Here is a 24,540-nt window from a genome sequence, read left to right as displayed (position 1 = left end):
TTATTGCATTTCTGTATATGTTGCAGGTAATATAAAGACTTAAGACGTCGACATATACTATAGAGTTTCAATAAAAACATCTGAAGCACTTAAGCACATGTTTAATTTATTACTATTATAATATGAACTAATTTTAAGCCATAAATTCGGGAATGAATACAATTATAGTTTTAAGATCAAGATGGCTGTACGAAATAATCGGATCAGTATTGACTGAAGTTAGCATCAGGAGATATTGAATGCATCAATTAAAAAATAGAAAAGTGTGGTATTTAACTAAACAGCGGGGAATATAAACGACAATCGTAAAACTAATTTTTCAGAATAAAAAACAGAAAATGTTCTATGTGCAATGTAACAATGATTCAGTGAATTTTAAATGTAAATGTTGTTAAATGACAGCTGTCAGGGTAGTGTTCCTAACTTCACTTTGCTTTATCAAACACGAGGGTTACATCATTTTTTACTTCACTGAAGTAAAGCAGATGTAAATCACGACTAAATTTCTGTCTCTCAGAGTCTTTCAGAGTCTTTCAGCGTCTCTGAGAGCGTCTCTCACAGTCTCTCAGTTATTGCCTAGGTGTTTTTATGGATCTCTCACAGTCTCTGTATGAGAGACTCGAACGATAAAATTGTTAATTCAGAGATTCGAGTCTCTCACAGAGAGACTGAATGAATAAAACTGAAAAATTGAGAGACTCGAGTCTCTCGTAGAAAGACTGGGATCTCTGAAATATGTTGAACTTAGAAAATTTTAACCATGTCTATCGAGACACCACTTATTGAGAGATTCGAGTCTCTCGTTCAGAGATTCGAGTCTCTCGTTCAGAGACTGGATACGAAATGAGGATCTCTCTATGAGCGACTCGAGTCTCTCGTTCAGAGACGCTAAACGGTTTTTTTGACAGTCTCTCGACAGTCTCTCTCAGCGACACCAGAGAGACTCGATGAGAGACGGAGACTCGAGTCTCGCTTTCAGAGACTCTGAGAGACTGAACATTTTTATCTCGAGAATATACGTTGTTAAATAATTGATCTACATGCAATCTTAAAAATTTACGTTCTGCACGTTTTCAGCTATAATGGACAAACTGTCACTGCCAAATTTGCATTTAGTATTTTAAAAATTAAAAATAGAAATTTTTATTTTTAAAATAACCTTAAAAATAGAAAATAGAAGCCACTTGAAATGAATAACATGCGTAGTTGTTTCCTGAAACTTCAACAGCGAGGTGGCTTTGAAATTGTTTTCAATAGCCCAATATGTTACGTGGTTTTCAACGTTTTCTGTCTGGCATACGCGCACCTACATTATAAGCGGTATAAACTATAACACATGTAGTAAAACATTTGTAAACAGAATAACATTGAGGTAAGCGTTTTACCGGATATCATCCTCTTCATTATTTATCTCAATGTACATCCATTGGAGGAGGCAGTCGAAGAGGGCATTTCAAACTTTTATTACACCTCTTTCGCTTTCCCAACGATAAACTTTGCATATAAACCTATATACACATAGATATGTATTCGCACTTTATATGTGTGCGCTTTTATTTTTATACCTCTTAATTTTCGGTCATCATTCTTCACATAAAAACTAAATTTAACTCGGAAATACAATACAATACGGTTGTAATGATACGAATTCTGGTGGCATATAAACACAGAACATCCGATGAGTGGTTTTCCAAGCTGTTCTCATCAGTAATGTTGTGGATGTCATGCCTAGTGCTCTGGTGTTTTCGGATAAGTTTGTTGGTGAAATGGTTTTAACACAAATTTTAAATTTCAATACGTTTCAGGTAAATATCTATCTCTTCAAACGCTTTTAATCGCATTTATCAACAAAACTCGTCATTTATTTTCATAATCACGCACTTTTGAAGATTGTGTGTCAAACAAAATTGATTTCAATTCTATACATATTATAAAGCATGTCTCTATGAAGAAGAATGTAATAAAATGCTGTATTAATGAAAATTCGAATTCCTTATGTAACGTATGATTGTAACGTAAATTTCGGAAATTCTGGCGTTATAAACAATGTTGAGATGTACTTTTTGAAAATTATAAGTGAAAAATTCAACAAGTCCTGCATTATAAATAATTTTCCCTAATTATAAGTCAAATACCAAAATTAGGTACTTTCCAAATTTCTGCTTTCTTCAAAAATTAGGCGCATATCTTTATGAATAATTAGACATTACTGTAACCTTGGAGGGATTGACGAAACTTCCATCAAAGTAAAATAATAACCCTTATTTTCAAACAAATTACATTCTTTTATCATTAATAGGCATTACCTAACTTACCTAACCAACAGGATACAACTGACTAGGACTCCTGTCTAATAAACACTTAGAGCTGTCATAAGACATGAGCTAAGTAAACTGAATTGATCTTTATGAACAATTTTTATAAAGCACAAAATACTTGTTTAACGCTATTAAAAATAAGGAAATTAATATGAGATTTTTGAAGCAAAGATTCTATGTTGTAACCTTCTTTGCGTTTATTTGGTTTTCGAATGGATCATGGATTGGTTTTAGACTAACAACACTTAGATACTATTTTTCGACCGTTACTGCAAAAATTTTATTTAATGAATTAAAGAAATTTATGCGAAGCTAATTGAACCAAGAGTTCCACGTTTAACAGAACTCATCAATTGTCGAAAATCATCTTTTTACTTTTTCCGATAACTTGACTAATATGAAAACCTTCTAATAATTTTTTGCCTTTGATATGACTTTTTAGTCTAAAAGCTAAGAGTCAGCTTCTTCTTGGTAGCCTTTTTTCGTCATAGCTTCAATAAATGATACAAACAACGTCTTCATCATTGTCTGAAAGTCGTTGTTTCTTTAAGACAAGCATGAGCAATCCCATTTTTCAAAATGGTGGCCAAGAGAGAGTGCTTGGGTTTTGCTGACTAAGTAATAATACCAAAAAGGACTATAAAATAAAAAAAAACAACACGTGCAACTCAGTACACGTAAAAGAAATGAAACTGTTTGCGATCTCTATATCTTTATAACAAATAAGTAATGATTGGTGAAAGAAAGAGAGAGAACGAGAATTTTCAGGATTTATGTTTTCCAACATATTTTATCTTTAGTCCCGCTAAGGAGTATTACTTTAATACGTTTTTATGTAATTCAATAACAAAAAAATGGTCAAATTTTTTTCGCTTTCGTTTATTTTTCCAAGTGCTTAAGAAACCGTAAACTATCAATAACTACAAGGAATTAGAATTAATACATAACAATACTCACTCGTAAATAAATGTTAATTGTTGTTAAATAAACAGTTACTGTAATATAGTTAGTGTAATATAACTGCACAGATATAACCAAAAAATTAATTTAGCACTATAGTATGGTGAATATAGATTATGTATACTATTATATATGAGATGCTGATCACTAACAGCTCACTGTAATACCGATATGCGTATGTGCGCTTTTCTATTCTCATAGCCTAGCGCTTTCGCGAGACAAAACGTTGCAAAACGTGTCGTTTCATGGCCTTGAGATTTTACTCTCGTAGAGCCCATCTAATGTCTTGGATGCGCGCTAGCAAAATCGTAGGTAGGGAGAAAAAAGCTCATTATATTCTCGACTCTTGTTCATTAAACATACTTTTTCATACAGTACCTGCCAAAAGTTTTGTTAAATTATGAATAGTAGTGCGAGTCGGAAACAAGCGTTAAAGCCTTTAGTATGACATCAAATATAAATAAACATCTCATTGATATTTTCAGTAGTAAATGGTACCAATAAGAGCACATTTGAGCAATGCAATTGTAGTGGATAAAATGGTCAATTTTTCCGTTCAGTACTGCACGGATTATAGGCTCTTCACCGATTATGAGTTTGCCGAGAGTTGTCTCCTTTCTTTTCTGGCCTAGTGCTGTTCTTTTCTACTTTGCGCCGGTCAAACTGAAGGTCACATCGCAACAGAAACTAAACGAAGTATAGTTTTGTCGTAATTCAGTAGAGTGAAACTTGAAAGAATAATTTTTACTCGGTAAAGCCACGTACAAACATTACTCGCTTAATAATGTATCACAAATATTGTTAAAAATTAATAGTTAACACTGCCAGCNAATGGTCAATTTTTCCGTGCAGTACTGTACGGATTATACGCTCCTCACCGGTTAAGAGTTTGGCCGAGAGTTGTCTCCTTCCTTTTCTGGCCTAGTGCTGTTCTTTTCTACTTTGCGCCGGTCAAACTGAAGGTCACATCGCTTCAGAAAGTAAACGATGTATAACACACTAATTTAATCTAGCATACTTATTACCGTAACCATAAACAAGTATTGTAAGGTAGATTTCAGATATATTAAGTTGATGGGCATTCCTTTCTACATTGCTGAACGCCAAAAAAAAATAGTAAATAACTTCAATTATCTTTTTTTATACAGTAACTACGTACTTGTACCCTATAAATTTTGAAAGTAAAAGTCGCAGCTGATGCAATATATAATAAACAGCTTTCTGTTCTAAGATTTACAAAAGGAAAAACTTGGCTTCTTCTTCCGATCTAAACTGTCTACTAAAACGTTATTTATGTTTGATTTCGAAACTGAAACTTCGTTTCCGTATCTAAATAGCGCGGGTAATAGCAAAGTTTACTTAATCCGCCACTACACAGAAGTCTCTGTCGGCTGGTAAATTGCTTATAGCACTTGAGCTTTCTGTAACTCAGTAATAACTCTACCATTTGCACGAAAATAAAAGGAAGAGGAAAGCTGAGAACTTGATCATCCTCAATCTTCATTTTATTATATCGTCGAGAAAATATGTCATGTTGATAATAATGATATCATGAAATTATAATTACCCTCACCCCGGTAAAACGAATTTTGATTCAGAGTTGTAGATACCAAATTCTGATTCTTCAACTAACTAATTTAAGAAAAAAGGGTTTTAAAGGGTAAAAATTTACTTTTGTAAAAACTACAACGATATTTCAGATAATATCCATCTTCGCAAAAGAATTACTTTAAATAACAGTTAAGTAAACTTCAGTTTTGTATTTAAATCACTTTTCTTAAAGAATAATAATCAATGACAACTAATTAATCTGAAATAATTAATTGGCAAAGTTCAAAAATCCATCACATCTTCGGGGAAAAGTTCCCCTTGTTCATCTAATTAAGCACCCACATCATTTTTGAGTTAATCCAAGTAAGCATGTAGCATGTACGCACTTTAAAGGATATTCTCAAACCACGTTTTATAATTCTCTGATCTGTTGTAGTCTGCAAAATCCATGAACTTCAACTTCATAACAGTTTCGTAAATATTAAGTAATTGCATGAATTTGTCACTATCATTATTTTCTTAATTTTTAGTCCGACGAATATGCCCACTTTCACGTTATCTTAGGATAATTTCGAAAAAAAAATCTTCAAATACTGGAAAGCATTCGAATATTGATTAAGAAACTTCACGAATTGTTTCATTATATTTAACTTTATATGTAATAAAGATAAGAATACTTCCTTGGTCTCTAAAATTGGCTCCTATTTGATATCTTCTTGTAGGGATCTCAATTCTTTTAGGTCATGTTTGCTGTTCATTATATACTCTGTTTACCCTGCTGAGAAATAAGTAAAAGCAGCAAGGATATTTAGTCCACCCACCTTTCATTCCAATCAGAAGAATAATCTTAAAATCCTCTCTCATTGGTTAGTTACTTCAACTTATTGTTAGTTCAGATATTGGAACGATTTGTATCTTTAAAAGACTGTATTGGGAAATGAAAACATTATCTCAATTTCGGAGGGATTTTCTGAATACATTTTAGGTCCTCCTGGGATTTAAAAATCCCAAACGTGTTACTACCTGCTACTTATTGGTACTGATAACCGAGGCGCGGAAAACTGGCTCAGTATATACCAAGGCAGTATAGGTTCCATTCGTTTCTATTCGCTAGTTCAAAGAGAATTTGATTTGATGTGGACGACATTTGTGATTTTAGTCGTTTTATTAAATATAGTCGTAATCATCCACTATGTCCTATCATTATTATAAAAACGTCGGTCCTATAAGACTGATTGGACGTACTCTTTCCTATTAGCTGATCTTAGCATTTCCCTAGACCTAACTATTTACATCTACTCCACTTAACTCCTATTTTTGCTTCTAATATGTCCCCAAGTAGCGTATTCATGCCTAAGAAGGTATCCTACCAACCTATCTCGCCTAATTTCATATTGTATTCCATAGCGCCCCCTGTTCTTCTACTCTTTCTAATATCTCCTCATTTCTAACCTTCTTTATCCACGGCATCCTCATTATTCACATGCAACACCACATTTCGAACGCTTACTATCTACAAAGTGAATATAAAAATGCCACAAACTTTTTCTCTTCGTGTAACCAACAAACTAAAATCAGCAACAGTTCCGTTATAATGTTTACAATTTTAAAAAAAATTTAATAGTAGTCGAATTGTACGTTTAGTAATGGACTATAAAATTTTTATGGACTCAACGTACGAATACAACTACCACTATGCTTTACATCTTCATACACATACGTCTTTAACTGCTTTATTTTTACTTTTAGTATTGTTTAAAAGGCCTTGTATTCTGTTCAAGCTATTTAATGCAATGGCAATGCTAAAATTAATACAAAAATGTACCTAGGTAGTACTATTCCTGACTCTAAACTTTTGAATTTACATTATCCCATCAGTCACCCGTCTGCAGATCTTCAAATAGCGTCCTTGTCTAATTCCAAGCTTACATTTGCGTGTGGTAACCTAAATATGAACTCCTTTTAAATAAACTCCGACTTATTGTTAATGCTATTGAAATTGTATTTATTGTAGGGGTACGAACCGTGTACTTTATTTAAGACAGAAACAGGCAAGAATTCGTAAATAATTCAAACAGTGGGTAACGTTGTTGTTTTACACGATTGTTGAATGAAATTTGAAATTCTAAAGGAATTCTTCGAAAATACTAAATTGTTTATCTTTTTCTTGGTGTTTTAAACTTGCCTTCAAAAACTCGGTAATATAAGAGGCTTTTCACACGAGCTACATTTTGTAGCGCTTCCGTTACGCTACAGTATCGCGACGATTGCTAGTTCGCATGTATAAAGAGCGATTCTTTGCAGCGCTTCGATATTGTTGTCGATGTAGTAACGTATCTATTTTAAATTTAAAAAAACAGTTATTAAAATGAAGTCGCAGAAGGAAGACGAAGAGGAGCTTACTTTATTAGCGCTTCTGATAAATAAAAAAAAATACAATGTGCAATTATTATACAACACGCTACTGAAGTGAAACGTCTTCAAACACACAAACATACCGGGATAGGGGTTACGGAATTGATTTAATGGTATTATTTGTACACTATGCTTCGCACGGGTGCAATGCTGGTAGTAACTATACCATAGAATGTCTTTATATACAACAATCACAGCTTTTTTGTCATTAGAGAATGCAAACCGGCCGGTACCGCCGCAACCGCTATGTCCCTGCATTTTAAACCTGTAATATCTTCGAAAATATTCATTTAAATTACATGCTGTAAAGGGTCATAGTGGTCTATATTAAATGCACAATGTATTTAAAAGTACTTAATTGGATAAGGATTAATGCTGTATTGCTTAAAATCGCTTCGTAAATAAGCCATTAATTCTCGTAAAAAATAAAGGATAAAAAATAGTTATTGTGGGTTATCCCTAAGAGATAGACATATACTATCGCGGACTTTTTTTTAGACCATTTTAAGGTATACAATACTTTAGTATATTATTTTGATCTATCTCGTAGGGTTCAGTCAACGTTTGCAATGTAAGCGCAAAAAATGTTTATTTACGACATCACATTACAAACCTCTAAACTTATCAGTGTTTCTACTATATTATGCATGTGTTATACATACATACCTTTCTCTTGAATTACTCTATCTACTAAAAAAAACGCATTAAAATCGGTTGCGTAATTTTAAAAATCCAAGCATACATAGGGACATACAGCAGGGGAAATACGTTGCATGATTTCGTTACATAGCAACTAGCATGAAACGAACTTAATCTACCGTGCGTAAAGAAGTTTCACTTAAAAAAAAAAGCAGAATATAAAGAATCGGAAATATTGGGTCGATTCTTAAAACAGCAATCGATTAATAAAAGGATTTCTATACATCGTTCCAAGATTTATGTCGAAATAAAAAGTTTTTCAGTCATTTCTTCTTCGCATGCATTGCCTTATATAATCTGCACTGCAGCTATTCCAAATGCAGTCTTTGCAATTATGACATTTTCGACGTCGACATTGTCCTTCATTGGTTTGTCGCGCACCTCTAAAAATACGCCAGTGTAGAAGAGTTAACATTAGTAAATTATATCTTAGTGAAGAGCAACAATTGCTCGATTTTTCAGCTGCGCGATTCAAGCGACTGTAGCGCTACGTTTTCGAAGCGCTGCTCTCGTGTGAAATCATCGATTTAAAACAGTGGATTTCAAAAGATCGTGCAACTGTAGCGCCTCAGAAGCACTACAAAAAGTAGCCCGTGTAAAAGGGCTCTAACACACAGCTGGGCAAACTCGGCTCTTTTGACCCCCCGGGTGCTCCTCAGATATAGCCAAGGAGCTCCTCATTGCTCCTGCGAATGCGAGTGAGATGGTTCTTTTCTTTTCTTACACCTTCCATTTCGTTGATGAGTCCCCTCTTCGATAACCGAACCCAATAGTATTGCTAACGTAGTCCGGCATGCTCCCCCTGGGCTGCGGGACGATCGTTAGAAAATTTTCGTAGGTATTATTGAAGTTGCGAGAGAGGCTTCGCTCGTCTACGGGATGAAGGGGCTTGATATGGGAGTGGAAAGGAGAAGAAAGAGAGGAAGCAATATATGGGTTATTACTGCTTACTATCTCGTACTCATTGAAGGGTATGGAGTGACCCAAACTAACCTCAGGTAGCGGCTCCTACGAACTTAAAGTTTGCCCAGCTCTGTTCTAATATGTTGTCCAAAAGATAAATCACTTAGAAAGTTTTATTCGAAAATTCAAAAGGATAATGCTGAAAAGTTGTATATTTTATCATGGTACTAGCCTTACTGCTAGGTACCTGGTACTTATTTTCTGGATGAAATAACTCGCTATATAGAAGGCAATAAGGAATAGGTGAGATAGGTTAGTAGGAAACCTTCACAGGCACGAAAGGCTTGTCAGAGATATGTTAGAGGCAAAAACGGGAATTAGGAGGAGTAGAAGTAGACCTAGATTAGATTACCATTCGCAAATAGTTAAGGATGTAGGATATTCTAGGTTCAGGGAAATGCAAAAATTAGCTCAGGATAAGACAGAGTGGAGGTGTGTGTCCAACCAGTCTTAGAACTGACTGCCGTATGATGACGGATGTTTACTTAATATTAATTATATTATCTACTACCTATGGTGTGTTGGAAATTGGAATTCACATGTGATGGTTTCAACAAATGTTCTTTCTTTAAATTGTAGCATTTACTTATTATCGTTTTATAGGTGGGAGTCTTCATCAAATCGCCACTCTCTTGAAATCGAAAGTTTCCCACAAGTGTAAATGGTACAATGTGAAAAGGGTAATGCGATTCCTCGGCAGGGCGAGTAGTGAGCGCCTGTACCGCGAGCGCCACTTTTCCTCCCGGCGCTCGTCGTCCCGACGTCACTCCCTGAGGAAAATAGAGGAGGAATTGTCAACAGGAGGACCTGTTGCAGCACCTCTTCGTCGCACGCACTCGTTGCCTGACCTGACATTCAATTCTGGAATGGACATACTTAGAGGAGTTTACACATTAACTACGGTAACTCTTCACTTTCTTCGTTCATTGGTCGCCCACAGAATCATATTTTAAACATACAATTTTAATAAGATAATTCGAAGTGGTCTGTATTCTGTCGATACTGCCGGACGCGGATCGCGATTTCGATCTTTTTGGATCTCATCAACGCGTCTGAGGCAGCTCCGACAGAACACAGACCAACTTTTACCTGCTGTCTTAACAGCGCGTTTTAGAAAATACCACAAATGGCGCAGTAAACGCCACCTGTAGCACGATGCTACATTTTAGGATTACGTATGCTCCAAAATTTCTAAAATTTTAATAAGCTTTTTGGAATTTCCAAATTGGCAGCACCCGTGTTGAGACTAAAGCACAGCACTGTTATCTTTATTCTAAAGAAAGTATCATATTGAAAATGAAATATATTAAACTTGTGAAAGCTTGTAAAAAAAACTGCTACATGCCAGTCTTTTTTGAGTATAATTTCAAGTTTCTACAGTCATTCGCCTATATTTGCTGATAACTGAATTATTTCATGTTATTAATACCTAACTTTCAACCCCCAAAGGTTGCAACACACTGGAAAATTGCTGATTGCACTAGAAAAAAGAGATGAGTTTAAGAACATAAACATGAAAAATCGGTCAATTTGATAAGCAATAATTAAATTATTTTGTTTCTTTTGACCGTTTATTGCTATTGACTGTATGCACCATAGAAACGCATTTTTATGATGAGACTGCGACAAACTAAGTAGAAAATGCAATTTAATGATTACTTCAGTTTAACTATCAATAGCCGTAAATAATTTTATAGCTTTAAAAGCATATTGAGATCTAAATATTATCTGCGACATCTTTCGGATAAAATTCGATTAGGTATACTCTTAAATCTTTTTGAAAACTCATTTTGTAGTAGATGATAGCATTGTATAAGCAATTTTTGTTCAAAATTTCACGTTCTTGACCCAGAGGGGTTTGGGCTGTGCCTTGATCTATATATCAAACATTGAATACCTTTTGGGGGTTGAATATAAGAACAACATTGTAATGATGTACGTTGACATATCAGCCAATCAGTTTATCCGTTCATACATACAGATTTACTAAATATTATGATGTAAGTACCTATAAAAAATTATTTAGCTCAATTAATTAGGTCAGAACGTGTCCTGAATGCTAATCAAAACCTCTCCACAAACTCTAAAATATATAACGAAACAACTCCAAGCCTTTGCATGATCGTAACTGTAACTTTTAATTAATTTAACATACAATCTCTGACAGTAATTCCTCCACAAGTATCCATCAAATTATTATCTTATCCCTATCAACGATCCAACTACTCTAAACTTATCGTAATTTTCAATAAACTTTCGGATGAATATTTTAATGCAGATTTATACAATAAAAATAATTGTTACAGCAAGCTTAGTTTCCATAATTATCATAAAACTCGTTTTTTTTTATTTTATAACATTTTCATTAATTTTTGGTTTGTCCTTTTTAGGGAAACCATATTACAATCGACTCTTTAATACTAAGATTACACAGCAACGCCACGGTTATATTGCTAGTGACTTTTTCCGTTGCCATTACAACGAGACAATACGTGGGGAACCCCATAGACTGCGTTCACACAAGGTAAGCATTAAGGATGGTTTACACGTTCACGCTATACTGCTTCCGGTCCGAATCGTGTGTACGTTGAGTCCGTGCTATAATGCCAAGTCCGACCGAGCTAAAATATAAGTAGTAAAAACTCGGTCTTGTAAGTCAGGATCCATAAAAATATTTTTGCGTCTTATTTACCTAATCTTTTTAATTCATTCGCTATATTGTATCGCAAGGGTGTCTCATATCTAGCATGTAAAGCCAAAAAACACTGTAACAATATTCAACGTACCAGCGGCCAATTGGCGTGCCGGGACTATCCACAGGAAGAGGATTCAACTTTCGATCGGAGACACGTCCAGTTTGTATAATTTGTGTCCGTGCCTCTTCCGAGACTCGGTTTCGATCCAAAACGGTTTAGTGTGAATCATGAGCTGCCACTGTCCACAAGAGAAAATCATTTTCCGGCAGGAGACACGTCTGATTTGTACAATTTACGTATGTCCGTGTCTTGTCCAAGACTCGGCTTAGATCCAAAACAGTGCAGTGTGAATCATCATTTATGTCAGCTTTTTACACCTGTTGAGGTCTGGTAATGTTGACGAAGAAATCAAATGTGTTAGTGGACATCTCTCTTCCTTTCACTTACTGCTTGCAGATAGAGATAGAGCTGATGAAGTAGATTCGATTAGTCTGCCATCTGCCGAATATATTCATTGGAATGTGGATGTCTATTTTATGTGTTTATGACATTCTATAGAATAATCTCAAAAATTGGTCTTCTTTTGGGGTTCTTCTCCTTATTGGGAAAAAGCTTTCCCTATGTCCTTCTCCTGTCCTCTATGCTACACCCACCATCATGCCACAGAGTGTAAAGGCTGTTCAGTAGTTTTCTTACTAGTTACAGATAGATACCATGATCTTGTTCTCCTTATTGGGAAAAAGCTTTCCCCATGTCCTTCTCCTGTCTTCTCTCCTACACCCACCATCATTCCGCAGAGTGCTAAAGGCTGTTCAGTAGTTTTCTTACTACTTGCACATAGATACCATGATGATCTTAGTATGTAAACAAAATAAAACCAGCCATTTTGATGGTGCGAAATCCTCGGTACGCAATTCGTCTAACTTAAAAACAGCTGTCGACCAGAAGGACAAAACAATTGAGACATTAACCACGTTTGTTTTTACTTCTGTTTTAGCCTTTCCGCTTTTCGATCATTACGGATTAGGTGCAGGGGAGTGTGTAAAATTATTTTTAGTCGCACAAAATGTGCTAATGCGAAATAGTGTTGTAGACGTTGCTCTGAATTGCGAGTGTTGAAAAGGGAAGTCGACGCTTACTTATTATTTCATTTGCAAGTGGAAAATCATTCGCAATTCTAGACGATTTCAAAGCACACGGTATTTACTTTGTCGACAGATGAATCTACTGTCTGTTGCAGAATGACGTTTGTGTTTATTACTTTTTTATAATGACCGGCCGTTTTATTGTAGCTTGTGCAACTCTTCATTAACTAGACTTTGAAAAAACAAACTCGAGAAGTGTTGTTTCTTTTCAATTTGACTTTTTGTAAATATCGAATTTTTCATACTCGACCTATGCCTAGTAGTGACCCAGTTACGTCTTGGGAAGTTATTAAAACTGCTTACATTTTCAATATCAATTATGAACTGCCGAGTGTGAATGAACTTTTGATATTAGGTTGTCTGGCAGAAACTTAAATTACCGTCAAATGACAAAATCAGTTTTACATATATCATTCAATACAAAAAATATTTTCATTGACAGCAGTAAAAAGAGGCTTCTCGTCATCATTATCATAAGGTCGTCAAGACTGGTTGGACACGTACCTCCACTCTTTCCTATACTGAGCTAAACTTCGCATTTCCCAAAACGAGAACAACCCACATCCCTAATCTAATCAAAGTAATCTAATCTAGGTTTCCCTCAACTCCTCTTAGCTCTTGTTTCTGCCTCTAATACGTCTTTGGCTAGACCTTCATGCCTGAGAAGTTGTCCATTCCATAGAGTTCTCTGTTCTCCTATTCTTTCTAATGCCTCTTCATTTCTAACCTTCTGTAAAGAGGTTTCTAAATAAATTAAAAAAAAAGGAACTTCAACAATTACCGAGCCTTATGGAGACATCTTTCACCACTGTTAGTAATAAATTGTCCAGGTAAACTTAACGGCATATTTATTCATACTTTCAAATACCCATCTTTAAACTTTTCCACGGATATCCTGGTTGGTGTAATTTGAAATATTTTGTAACATTGAATAAATAAAACCACCTTGGTGTTTAATGTTTCAGTATATTTTTAAGAGTTATGATCTCCAATTGCCTCGGCTGTTTAGGCATTTGTTGTGTATTAAAAAGAATGGAAGAACAGAGGACTCTATAGAACTCAATAAGAAATAGGCGAGATAGGTTGGTAGGACACCTTCTCAGGCATGAAGAGCTACTCAGAGACATATTGGAGGCAGTTTAGATTACTGTTCGCAAATTGTTAAAGATACGTGATGTTCTAGTTCTCTAAACAGTGGAGTTGCGTGTCCAATCAATCTTAGGACTGACGACCTTCTGATGATGATGATTCTAACAGATCTAAACATTTACCTTTATTTTTTAAATTTAAAACAACTCTACATTTTGTGTATTGATAAAATGATGTTGCCATACGTGTATTTTTTGTTGAATAATAATGGTATTTTTATGTTCTTTAATTCTAATTTTAACTCTTCTACCAATACACCCTATATAAAATGCATCACATGCATTATAACGACGTAAAACCTTTAAATAAACTGAAACAATAAAAAACGAGATAATCAAAGTTGAATATTCACACACCCACTTTCATTTATTTAAAAATATGAAATATTATTGAGTCATTAATTTTAAGTGAATATGAATTCACCCGAAGGTTTCTAGTCGACGTATGGTAAATTGTAATTGTATTGATTAAATTGAAGTATTTAATACACAATACAATTATTTTATAAAAAGAAGATGTAGATCATAACGAAAATAAGATTCATGGAAATTAATTTTAATGGGTTTTTAATTTGATTGACCGAAATATTTTGAAAAAAAAAAAAGATAAAGTGTTTCTGAAGAAGTAGAGCATATATTCAAAAAAAATCTGCTTCGGAAGTTACTGCTAGGTATTTGTATTATTACAAAGTTTTCTTCCTATGATTACGGATCCAACATGAGGCAGACCAAATAATTTCTGCACAACAGGGCAAATTTAACTCTTTTTTAAAAATAAATATTATTTGTCATCAGTTTGTCAAAAGAATATTTTTCCTTGACAGTTAAATGTATATATAAAATTTTCAAACACAACTTTTCATTTTGTTTTGTTCTCTTTTTTTAAGGGATATTCCAGAAGAAGTTCTGAACACATACTGCTGGATCCACTCGACTTACACAGTTCTAGATGCTTTCAAAAGAAATTCTCTCAACAATGTTGCCTACCCAGGAGTGGATAATTCCTATAAGAAGGAAGAAAAATCACCTACAAAACAAGTCAGGTACTACCAGTGGGTGGCATTCATGTTATTCTTTCAGGTGAGTGACGTTAATTGAAAAGAAGCTTTTTACTTCCTTATTACGCCTCTTAAAACAAGCTTGTAAATGTTGGTCCCTTTGAATAATCATACATGCATAATCAGGTACGGTCGAGGGCAAGTTACTTTTGTCCTTAGACCAATAATTTTGCAACCCAAAATAGTGTCATAACTGTCGCATATTCGGCTATATTAGAATATTATCGCTATGAGTTAGAGAAACTATTTGAAAGCTAGATGTGCCTATAGCACTTTATTCTATCAAATACGTAGCATCCCTCAATGAGTAACAGTCCAATGTTACAGTTCAAATGAAAAACATCCATGAATAAACGAATTCATACAATTCATACAATCCATTTATTAAGAGTATAATAGGTAGGGTAGAGCTACTGAAGTACACTGATGAACAAAATTGGTTTTAGTTTTGCAGTCTTCGATCAAGACCGAGACTGAGATAGTCTTGATCCTGGTTTTGCTTTGCTCATCACTACTAAAATATTTGAAGCGTTAGATAAGGTCTTGCTACAGTATTTCAACTTTTCATTCAAATTCTTGATTTTAAGTAGCAAGAAAATCGGAAAAGCAATAAAATATTGCATTCGCGATACCTCCTTCTATTTACATATATTTTTTGGTAGCAAATATCACATTGTGATGATATATCGCACTATTGGAAATACAGCGTTCCTAATTCATTATTTATATTTTCATTTTCTGCCTGTCTACCCATCCACTTGCATATGTCGGTTTCACAGTTCGAAAATGATGGAGTGTGGCCCACTTTTTTTGTATTAGACGCCCTTTTCGTACCTTTATCAGTTATTATGTGCCACAATTCTTTATGAAATAGATAATCTTAAATGACATAAAATCGTATGTAGGTCTGATTTTAAATAAGATATGGAGACAGCAAAATATTTCTCTACAAATATACTGCCTATCTGTGCTCAAATTGGACAAAAGCATCAATAAAATAAAGATAAAAATCTGTAAATAAAGAAAATGGAACTGTCTGACTGCCCATTGATTGACTAACTCACTGACTGACTCGTTGACTGACTTACCGATTGACTAACTGACTGACTGGCTGACTGACTGACTGACTGACTTGTTGACTTACTGACTGACTGGCTAACTTATTAACTGACTGACTGACTGACTCGTTGACTGATTAACTGGCTGACCGACTGACTCATTGACTGACTGACGGACTAACTGACTAACTGACTGACCTGGTGATTTACTGACTGACTGACTGACTCACTGACTGATTAACCGGCTGACTCATTGATGACTGGCTTACTGACTGACTGATTCATCGGCTGACCGACTGACTCATTGACTGACTCACTGACGAACTGCCTGACTCACTGACCGCTGACTGACTGATAAACTAACTTGCTGACTTACTGTCTGACTGGCTGACTTATTGACTGACTGATGACTGACTGACTGACTCATTGACTAACTGACTAACTTATCAAACATTTTAAACTTTTTTTGTATTATATTTCTGCGTATAAATAAATTAATTATATGTGCTTTCCTATAATATATTTTAACATTTCAACTTCAATTCCTAAACTCTCTGCATTGACGTCTGCATTTCTCATTCCTCTCCTCTTTTTGTATTTCTTATCTTGAATATTTTTTCTTCTATTTTATGTCCAGAAAAGACAAAAATATTTTTTTTGCTCTAGTATGTTTTTAAGAACGAAACGGTTAAATCGTGACCTCTTACGTACGGTAAGTTCTTGATGTGACATTACCTGTTCTATGAGATCATAGAATAAGTCTCTAAATGTAATGTAGGAATTTCATCTTTTTTTACACCTTCTCTTTGAGGAACGTTTGTATCAGTATGTCTAATGGAAAGATGTTAAAAATGGTGAAGGAACTGCACACCTATCCACACTAACTACCACAAATAAAGAATTCTTAGCAGAAAATATATAGCGTTCGTGATAAATTTCATGTAGTTGAAATGAAAACAAAAACATTAAATTGAAAACAATAATATTTACAATCACTTCTATCCACAAAACAATTTAAAAATTTTATGATGGGATTTCCTAATGTAGTTTTAATGATTTCAAGGCAGATACATACCTAAAATAAATACCAGACTTTAATTTTAAATCAGTTGTTAATAGAGACGTTGCAATGAGCTTTAAATACCTTTGATTAATTAAAACAAAAAGCTCATTCCGAGTGGAAATGTAAGATCCGGTCCTCTCAGTACAGTACTTTCTTTGCGAATACTTTGATGCTGCAAAACCGAAGCAGCAAAAGTTTTTATCTAGATTTAAAGTCTTGGGCTGATTTATCTCCGTCGACTAATTAATCTTCAAGTTAAATTTTGCATCTCTTAAAGCTTTGATCTCAATGCATTAAACTAATTTAGCCTCTATGCAATGCGATTTTTATTACGGATTTAAAATTAATTAAACAGACTACAAAGTCAGTTTTTAAAAATAAGAAAAGCAGGTGGATGATAGAGTTAATTAAGTCTTACAATACAAATCAAAAATGTACTGCACCTGTACATAATTGTAACCTAATTACCCAAAAAATAATATTACAAATAGACGGTGTTCAAGATAGCTTCAACTGAAGATAATATTAAATTTACTTCTAGAATTTTGTTCCACCTCTTAGGATGGATAGTTTTGTTTAGAAATGAATGACGTATGAATTATTTATTATTTCTGAACTCTTCATAACCTGTTCTTAAAAATTTCATTGAAAATAGATGCTAATTGAAGTCTACAACATTTTATGTTACATTTTATAATATTTATTTAAATACGTCCATTCAAAGAGGTAAGTAACAAAAATTAAGTAGCTAGACTTTTCCCATTATGGAAAGGCATCCAGAAAATTATTTTCCAAACTGTTTTTGGGATATTATCATTCATTATTTACGTCCATGTAGCAGATTTTACCTCAACAAGTATCTATAGTTAGGGCATTCAAAATTGACATAGTCCACAATAAAACTGTCGCATTTACTTTCTTTTTAACTTACTAACTAGACTAGAGAGGTTGCTGACAGAACACCTACTCTTACTCACGACAGACGTTGTACGGAATATCGTAAACATAGAAAAGAGATGTCAGGTGGGAATTGCAGCGGGCACAAATAAAGAAAGAGGAATAACATTACACCAATTGATGTGTAACAGAAGGAGATGCAAAAAAGCAGAATTGGAGCATTTTGCAGCATCAGACTTTAAAGAAATTTTGAACAATCTCAGGAATCTAGGGAAGCAAGACGTGTGTTTAAAAATATAATTCCAACCAGGTAATTATAAAGCCGACCCTGATCTTTTGCGAACCTAAGCAACCTCTACCCGTTGCACCGCTCACTATTATTCGGTTATCTCTTTTCACTTTGTTTGTACTCTTCATGAAGCATCTCCTAACTTAACAAGGGCGTGTTCAAATCGCAGCAAATGACTGTCCTGTCCTGAGTGGAAACAAGAAAAAAAGATGTATCCATTCTCACAGATAATTTGTTGCGGACTTGGTCAATTAAAAACTTTTACTTTTAAACTTTTGGGTGTTTCATTCCCATCAGCCAGTAATGCTGGTGGGCGGGCAGTCCCTCCGGACTACGCCGGAAGGTAGGGCGGAAGGCCCTCTTCAGCCTGCTTTCAGGAATCGTGGGAATGGGTGGGTGGTGGTTCGGGTGAGAAAGATGAGACGGACGAAATGAACACAGAAGAGAGTGAAAGATTATCTGTGGAATATTACTGCCTCAGCATTTGCCTAGGTGATCCAAGGAAACCACAGAAAAACTTGGACCAAGACAGATGGACGGACCCGGAATCGAACCTGCGTCCTCCCGAATGCTAAGCAATGGTCTAGACCTCTAGGCCATGCCGCTCGGTTAATTCTGATCGCCCCAACTATATATAAATGTGGAAGAACAGTAACGTCGACGGTGAACAAACGTTAAGTTGTTTTCTGGGCTGTTTTATCATAGTCCATGAGATTTCGTAGTTCCAAACGTCGAGACTGACATCAGCACCTACCTTCAGTATGAAATGATGAAACATTTGTACTACGAAATTCCATGAACCACTAAAAAACCACTCCGAAAACAATATGGAATTGTTCCACACCGGCCGTGGAAGGTGTAACTCAAAAAATTTTAGAAAAACATTTTAAAAAATTCACTTATTAGATTTTTTCTTTTCCTTATTCCAATGTGTAAAAGATCAAAACTGAAAAAGGATTGTCAATATTCTTTGATACAAAAAGATTGATTTTAGTCTTGCATCAATAAAATTATTTACAACTCTATTGTGGCTCTTATCTAAAGAAACCATTTTGGCATGTGCCAGGCCCATTTTTTCAAATTGATACAGATGCAAAGGTTGAACTGAGAAAACTGTAACACAAAGCTACAAAAATAATATCTCAGTCACCTCAAACAGAAAAAAGAAAATATAAAATGAGTCTTTGACAATATTTTTATCAGCGGGTGATAGTGGTAGTAATCTAATAAGCTTATTACAACTTAAAATTAAACTTATGACAGATTCCGATTCTCGTAGGTATTAAAATTATTTCAAAAGAAACCGTTAGTCATGTAAAACTATTTAGTACTAAAATGATGAACTATCAACAGTTTAGCATTTCCTTGGATCCTTGGATTACTAAGCAATCTGCTCAAAAAGCAATTTGGAGATTGGATGCTATCTAGACAGTATTATAAAGACTTGTATTTGCAGAAATGTAAAAAATATTCTGTTTCGCTACCGTATGCATAATCGTATTAGAACATAAGCGGCCAATGACGCATTCTCAATTTTCTCGGATTCGGAAGTAAAAATATGCAGTTCCCACACCCACCCAATAGTTTAGTTGGACGAATAAACTCGAAAGTTTCAGTGCGTGTTGTTTTAAAATGTGTCCAAGTTGACGTGGCGATTGCTCGTAAACAATAACGGTAAAAATATTACTAACCTCTTAATAAAATTTACGAAATATGAAATTTTCATGATTTACTAGTGCCTACATAACTTGAACTATTTAAGACGTAATGAGAAATCTGATTTGAAAAAACTTGCTAATATATCTCAAAACTTTGGTTAATTTATTTCTAGATATTTTCAATACTATTACATCAAAAACGAAAACTAATAAGATATTAATTGAGAAGTTTGATAGCTTCGACCTTTTAAGTCATTAATGGCAGAAAAACACAATACAAAAGATGATTAAAGTTTAGAATTTAGTCACATATACAGATATTATTTAAATTGTAACATCAAAAACGAAAACTAATAAGATATTAATTGAGAAGTTTGATAGCTTCGACCTTTTAAGTCATTAATGGCAGAAAAACAAAATACAAAAGATGATTAAAGTTTAGAATTTAGTCACATATACAGATATTATTTAAATTGTAATACGTGTAATCTTAGTTTCTTAATTCTGGAGCGACATTCACAATCAAAAATTTTTGTTAACTTACTTAATTTTGTTAATGCCTCGGCTTCTTGGTGTTGGGCCTTCATCAGAACCTGTAACGGAACCAATATCAAAAATTACAAACAAGATGTGGTACTTTTCATCACTGAGGAAGACTTAAAACCAACAAGTTGAAACATCAACAAAGTAAAATAGGATTCAAACTTTCAATGATGCAAGATTGATGAAGCATGATTTAAATGCAACTTAAATAGCACAAAAGCTTGACAAAATATCCGACAATTGTTTCGGCTAGAAAAGTAATTCTCAGTAATATATACTTAATATAGATTATAGACTTGAGAATGACTTTTTACAACCGAAACAACTGTCGAGTTGTACATAATTGTAACCTAATTACCCAAAAAATAATATTACAAATAGACGGTGTTCAAGATAGCTTCAACTGAAGATAATATTAAATTTACTTCTAGAATTTTGTTCCACCTCTTAGGATGGATAGTTTTGTTTAGAAATGAATGACGTATGAATTATTTATTATTTCTGAACTCTTCANAAGCTATTTAAATAATGTTTTATATAACTTTCTCAATATTTTTATGTATTTTTCATTAGTTTTACCTTTGAATATTGTTTATGAATGAATATATAAATATTTACATGCTTAAAAATGTATAAAAATTGGCATATTTATTAACTTTGAACCCCCATAACTTTTTATGGGGGTGAGACCGCTAGCAAATTTTTATGGGGTTTTACTCAGGTGACCACCCTCTTTCGATCCCCCTACCCTCTTTCGATCCCCCCTTCCCCTTCATCTAGACATTTACCAAAATTATATATATTATACTAGCAAAAGACGAAATTATTGCGTAACGTAGGTGTCAATAAAAACAGAAAAATATGTAAATATTATGTATAATTAATGCTTTTTACGTGGGTAGTTGTTTTATGTTAGACACTGCCCAATTTTCTTATTGCATGCATGAACTAAGTACTATCAAATATAATTATTATTACAAATCTACCCAGTCCATAAAAGTAAATATAGATTTAGTGTAAAACTCAAAAAGAAATATTTTTGCCAGAAACTATAATTTTCTGGTATTTCACAATGCTACAAACGACTTTATAGACTATTATAAAAAGTTTATATTTAGCATTTCATTAGCTCATTAAATCTAATACGTAAAATTCTGATTCTTCTCACTCTGCTGTAATTTCATGTTTTTATTCTAATTCTTCCAGCCATAACCTAACCATGAGGTACATCACCCACAAAGGTATTACATTAATAAGTACTTGAAACTTAAATTGTTAGAATGTAGAAAATTAAAAGGTCTATTCCTAGTTAATTCAATAATTCAATTAAAAACAAAACCTTGTGTCTATTTCAATGAAATCCATCGATTTCTAATGCAAAATCGTATTTTCCCTTTGACATATGATATATGTTTTGCTCTAAAAATTTTTTAGCATTTCAGATTTGAAAGCTACATTACCGCCACCATTCGCAATTAAAATATCGACACACAATTTTTTATTATTACCGATTTAGTTACTACCCATCGTAACATTTAACAATTTCCCAATTTTTTTCTTTTGGAAATAATCTAACAGCAGTAAATTCACCTCCAGAACGAATTCCTGAAAATAATCCGTAAACGTTTTCGCCTATCGCGTGCCATATAAATCGTTTATTTGTTATTGTATCGCAGTTTTTTGAAAATAAGGTGTTGACAAAAGTAGAACAGATAAGCTAGAACATGGAGAAAAAGGCGTTACATTGAATTAAGTAAGTGAAGAATCCGGATAATGATGAGTAAAGGTGTAATTTGGAATGCCTAAAAATAGTTCTTGCGACAGGGAAGCAGATGATGCCGTGGCCTCCTACTACAAACTCGATAGTTTATTTTAACCTGAAATAACCGAAAATATTTGGGAAGATGAGGCAATTTGGGTCTATTCATTATCGAACTAGATTTTTATGACGATGACCTTTGTCTAATTCATTAGCATCGCTAATCTGAAACAGAATTTGCCATTTGAATGACAAACGTAAATAAACATGCAAAAATAAATCAATCCACATTAGTGATAGTTTCTTCTCTCCTGAGAGGATTACGAGCAATTTCCAATCACCCTATATATTTCTATCCCAAGCGTACAAATGAGTACAAAAGTATACTGTTCCAATATTTGTAATGCCAATACAATAATGACAAAATATATTAACACTAGAGCACAAATGTGTTTATTAATTGCTTATTTCAAATTTTGAAAAAATTGACACAGATGGCCTCTTCTATGTAAAACATAATCAAAGCGATCTTTGTGGAAAAATCTACTTTTAAAAACTGATAGATGGCTTAGTGATTGATTGACATTAATCCTTCTTCTGTAGATGTCCTAATTGAAACTTGCTAAGAATTTTAATGAAGTAAGTAAAAGTTTTCGAAAATTGTTTGTTTTTCACAAAAATCAGCCCTTTTGGAGTTAAAAATAGAAAGCAGCGTCAGTACCTATTAATATTACGTAAATCTAATCTACAAAACAGTAGTGTATGAAAATAAATTAAAGTAAAACAAAAATACTGGTATGCAAGGGAAGAAAAAGTAGGGAAAGGGCGAATATATAAATAGAAGACGAAAGATTAGAAAAATCGCTGATTTTAGGTAATTACGAAGTCAGATAGTCAGGACGGAAGGAGTTGTACGGATATAAAGCAGAGGATAGCGCAGGGTCGAGTCGCCTTCAATAAAAAGCAGTCACTCCTGTGTTCGCGAAAGAAAAATTTAGAAATTCCAGAAAGATTCTTAAAGGTGTATGTTTGGAGCGCGGCGCTGTACGGGTGCGAAACATGGACGGTGAGCGCGGCGAAAAAAAAGGTTAGAAGCGATCGAAATGTGGTGTTATAGGCGAATGATGAGGATTCCGTGAATAAAGAAGGTTAGAAATGAAGAGGTATTAGAATGAATAGGAGAACAAAGGACTCTATGGAAGTCAATAAAAATTAAACGAGATAGTTTGGTAGGACACCTTCTCAGACATGAAGGTCTAATCAGAGACATATTGGAGGCAGAAACAGGAGTTAAGAGATTAAATTACTGTTTGCAAATAGTTAAAAATGTGGAATGGAATATTCCAATTTTAGAGAAATGCGAAAATTAGTTCAGGATAGGAAGGAGTGGAGATGCGTNTTTTAATAAAGTAAGTAAAAGTTTTCCAAAATTGTTTTTTCCACAAAATTCAGCCCTTTTGAAGTCAATACCTATTAATATTACGTAAATCTAATCTACAAAACAGTAGTGTATGAAAATAAATAAAAGTAAAACAAAAATACTGATATGCAAGGGAAGAAAAAGTAGGGAAAGAGCGAATATAAAGATAGGAGACGAAAGATTAGAAAAAGAGGCTGATTTTAGGGATCTAAAAGGTCAGATAAGTCAGGACGAAAGAAGTAATAGGGATATAAAGCAGGGGATAGCGCACGGTACAGTCGCCTTCAATAAAAAGAAGTGACTTCTACGCTTACGAACAATTAATTTAGAAATTCGAGAAAGATTGTTAAAGGAGTATGTTTGGAGCGCGGCGCTGTACGGGTGCGAAACATAGACGGTGAGCGCGGCGGAAAAGAAATGTTAAAAGCATTCGAAATGTGGTGTTAGCGGCGAATGATGAGGATTCAGTGAATAGAGAAGGTTAGAAATGAAGAGGCATTAGAATGAATAGGAGAACAGAGGACTCTATGGAAGTCAATAAAAATTAAACGAGATAGGTTGGTAGGACACCTTCTCAGACATGAAAGTCTAATCAGAGATATATTGGAGGAAGAAACAGGAGTTAAGAGATTAGATTACTGTTCGCAAATAGTTGAGGATGTGGGATGTTCTAGTTCAAGAGAAATGCGAAGATTAGGTCAGGATAGGAAGGAGTGGAGATGCATGTCCAACCAGTCTTAGGACTGACGACCTTATATTGATGATGAGTATTAGTTTGGAAGTTAATGGTTTAAAAATTAAGAATAGTGTTTGTTTACTACATATCAATCACCGTGTATATGTTCACGTAGCATTTCTTCCACTGAAATGTTTCGTTAACATCAGGCAAACATAGTAGAC

At 34.1% G+C, this 24,540-nt stretch overlaps 1 protein-coding gene across 2 annotated transcripts in view; it reads left to right on the top strand.

Annotated features, from left to right (window-relative positions):
• The first annotated feature begins 1,601 nt into the window (after nucleotides 1–1,601).
• LOC108743607 (innexin shaking-B-like) overlaps nucleotides 1,602–24,540 on the top strand; it is a 37,113-nt gene continuing 14,174 nt past the window's right edge. For both annotated transcript variants that reach the window (XM_018479198.1, XM_018479189.1), the window contains exons 1-4: nucleotides 1,602–1,805; nucleotides 9,510–9,808; nucleotides 11,297–11,430; nucleotides 14,783–14,975. In XM_018479198.1, the coding sequence (XP_018334700.1) occupies nucleotides 9,590–9,808; nucleotides 11,297–11,430; nucleotides 14,783–14,975 (546 nt within the window). In that variant the 5' untranslated portion in view covers nucleotides 1,602–1,805; nucleotides 9,510–9,589. The remainder of the gene's footprint in view (nucleotides 1,806–9,509; nucleotides 9,809–11,296; nucleotides 11,431–14,782; nucleotides 14,976–24,540) is intronic.

This window comes from Agrilus planipennis, unplaced genomic scaffold (assembly GCF_000699045.2).
Source record: "Agrilus planipennis isolate EAB-ADULT unplaced genomic scaffold, Apla_2.0 scaffold19, whole genome shotgun sequence".
NCBI lineage: Eukaryota > Metazoa > Arthropoda > Insecta > Coleoptera > Buprestidae > Agrilus > Agrilus planipennis.
This window is presented reverse-complemented; position numbering and strand designations above follow the sequence as displayed.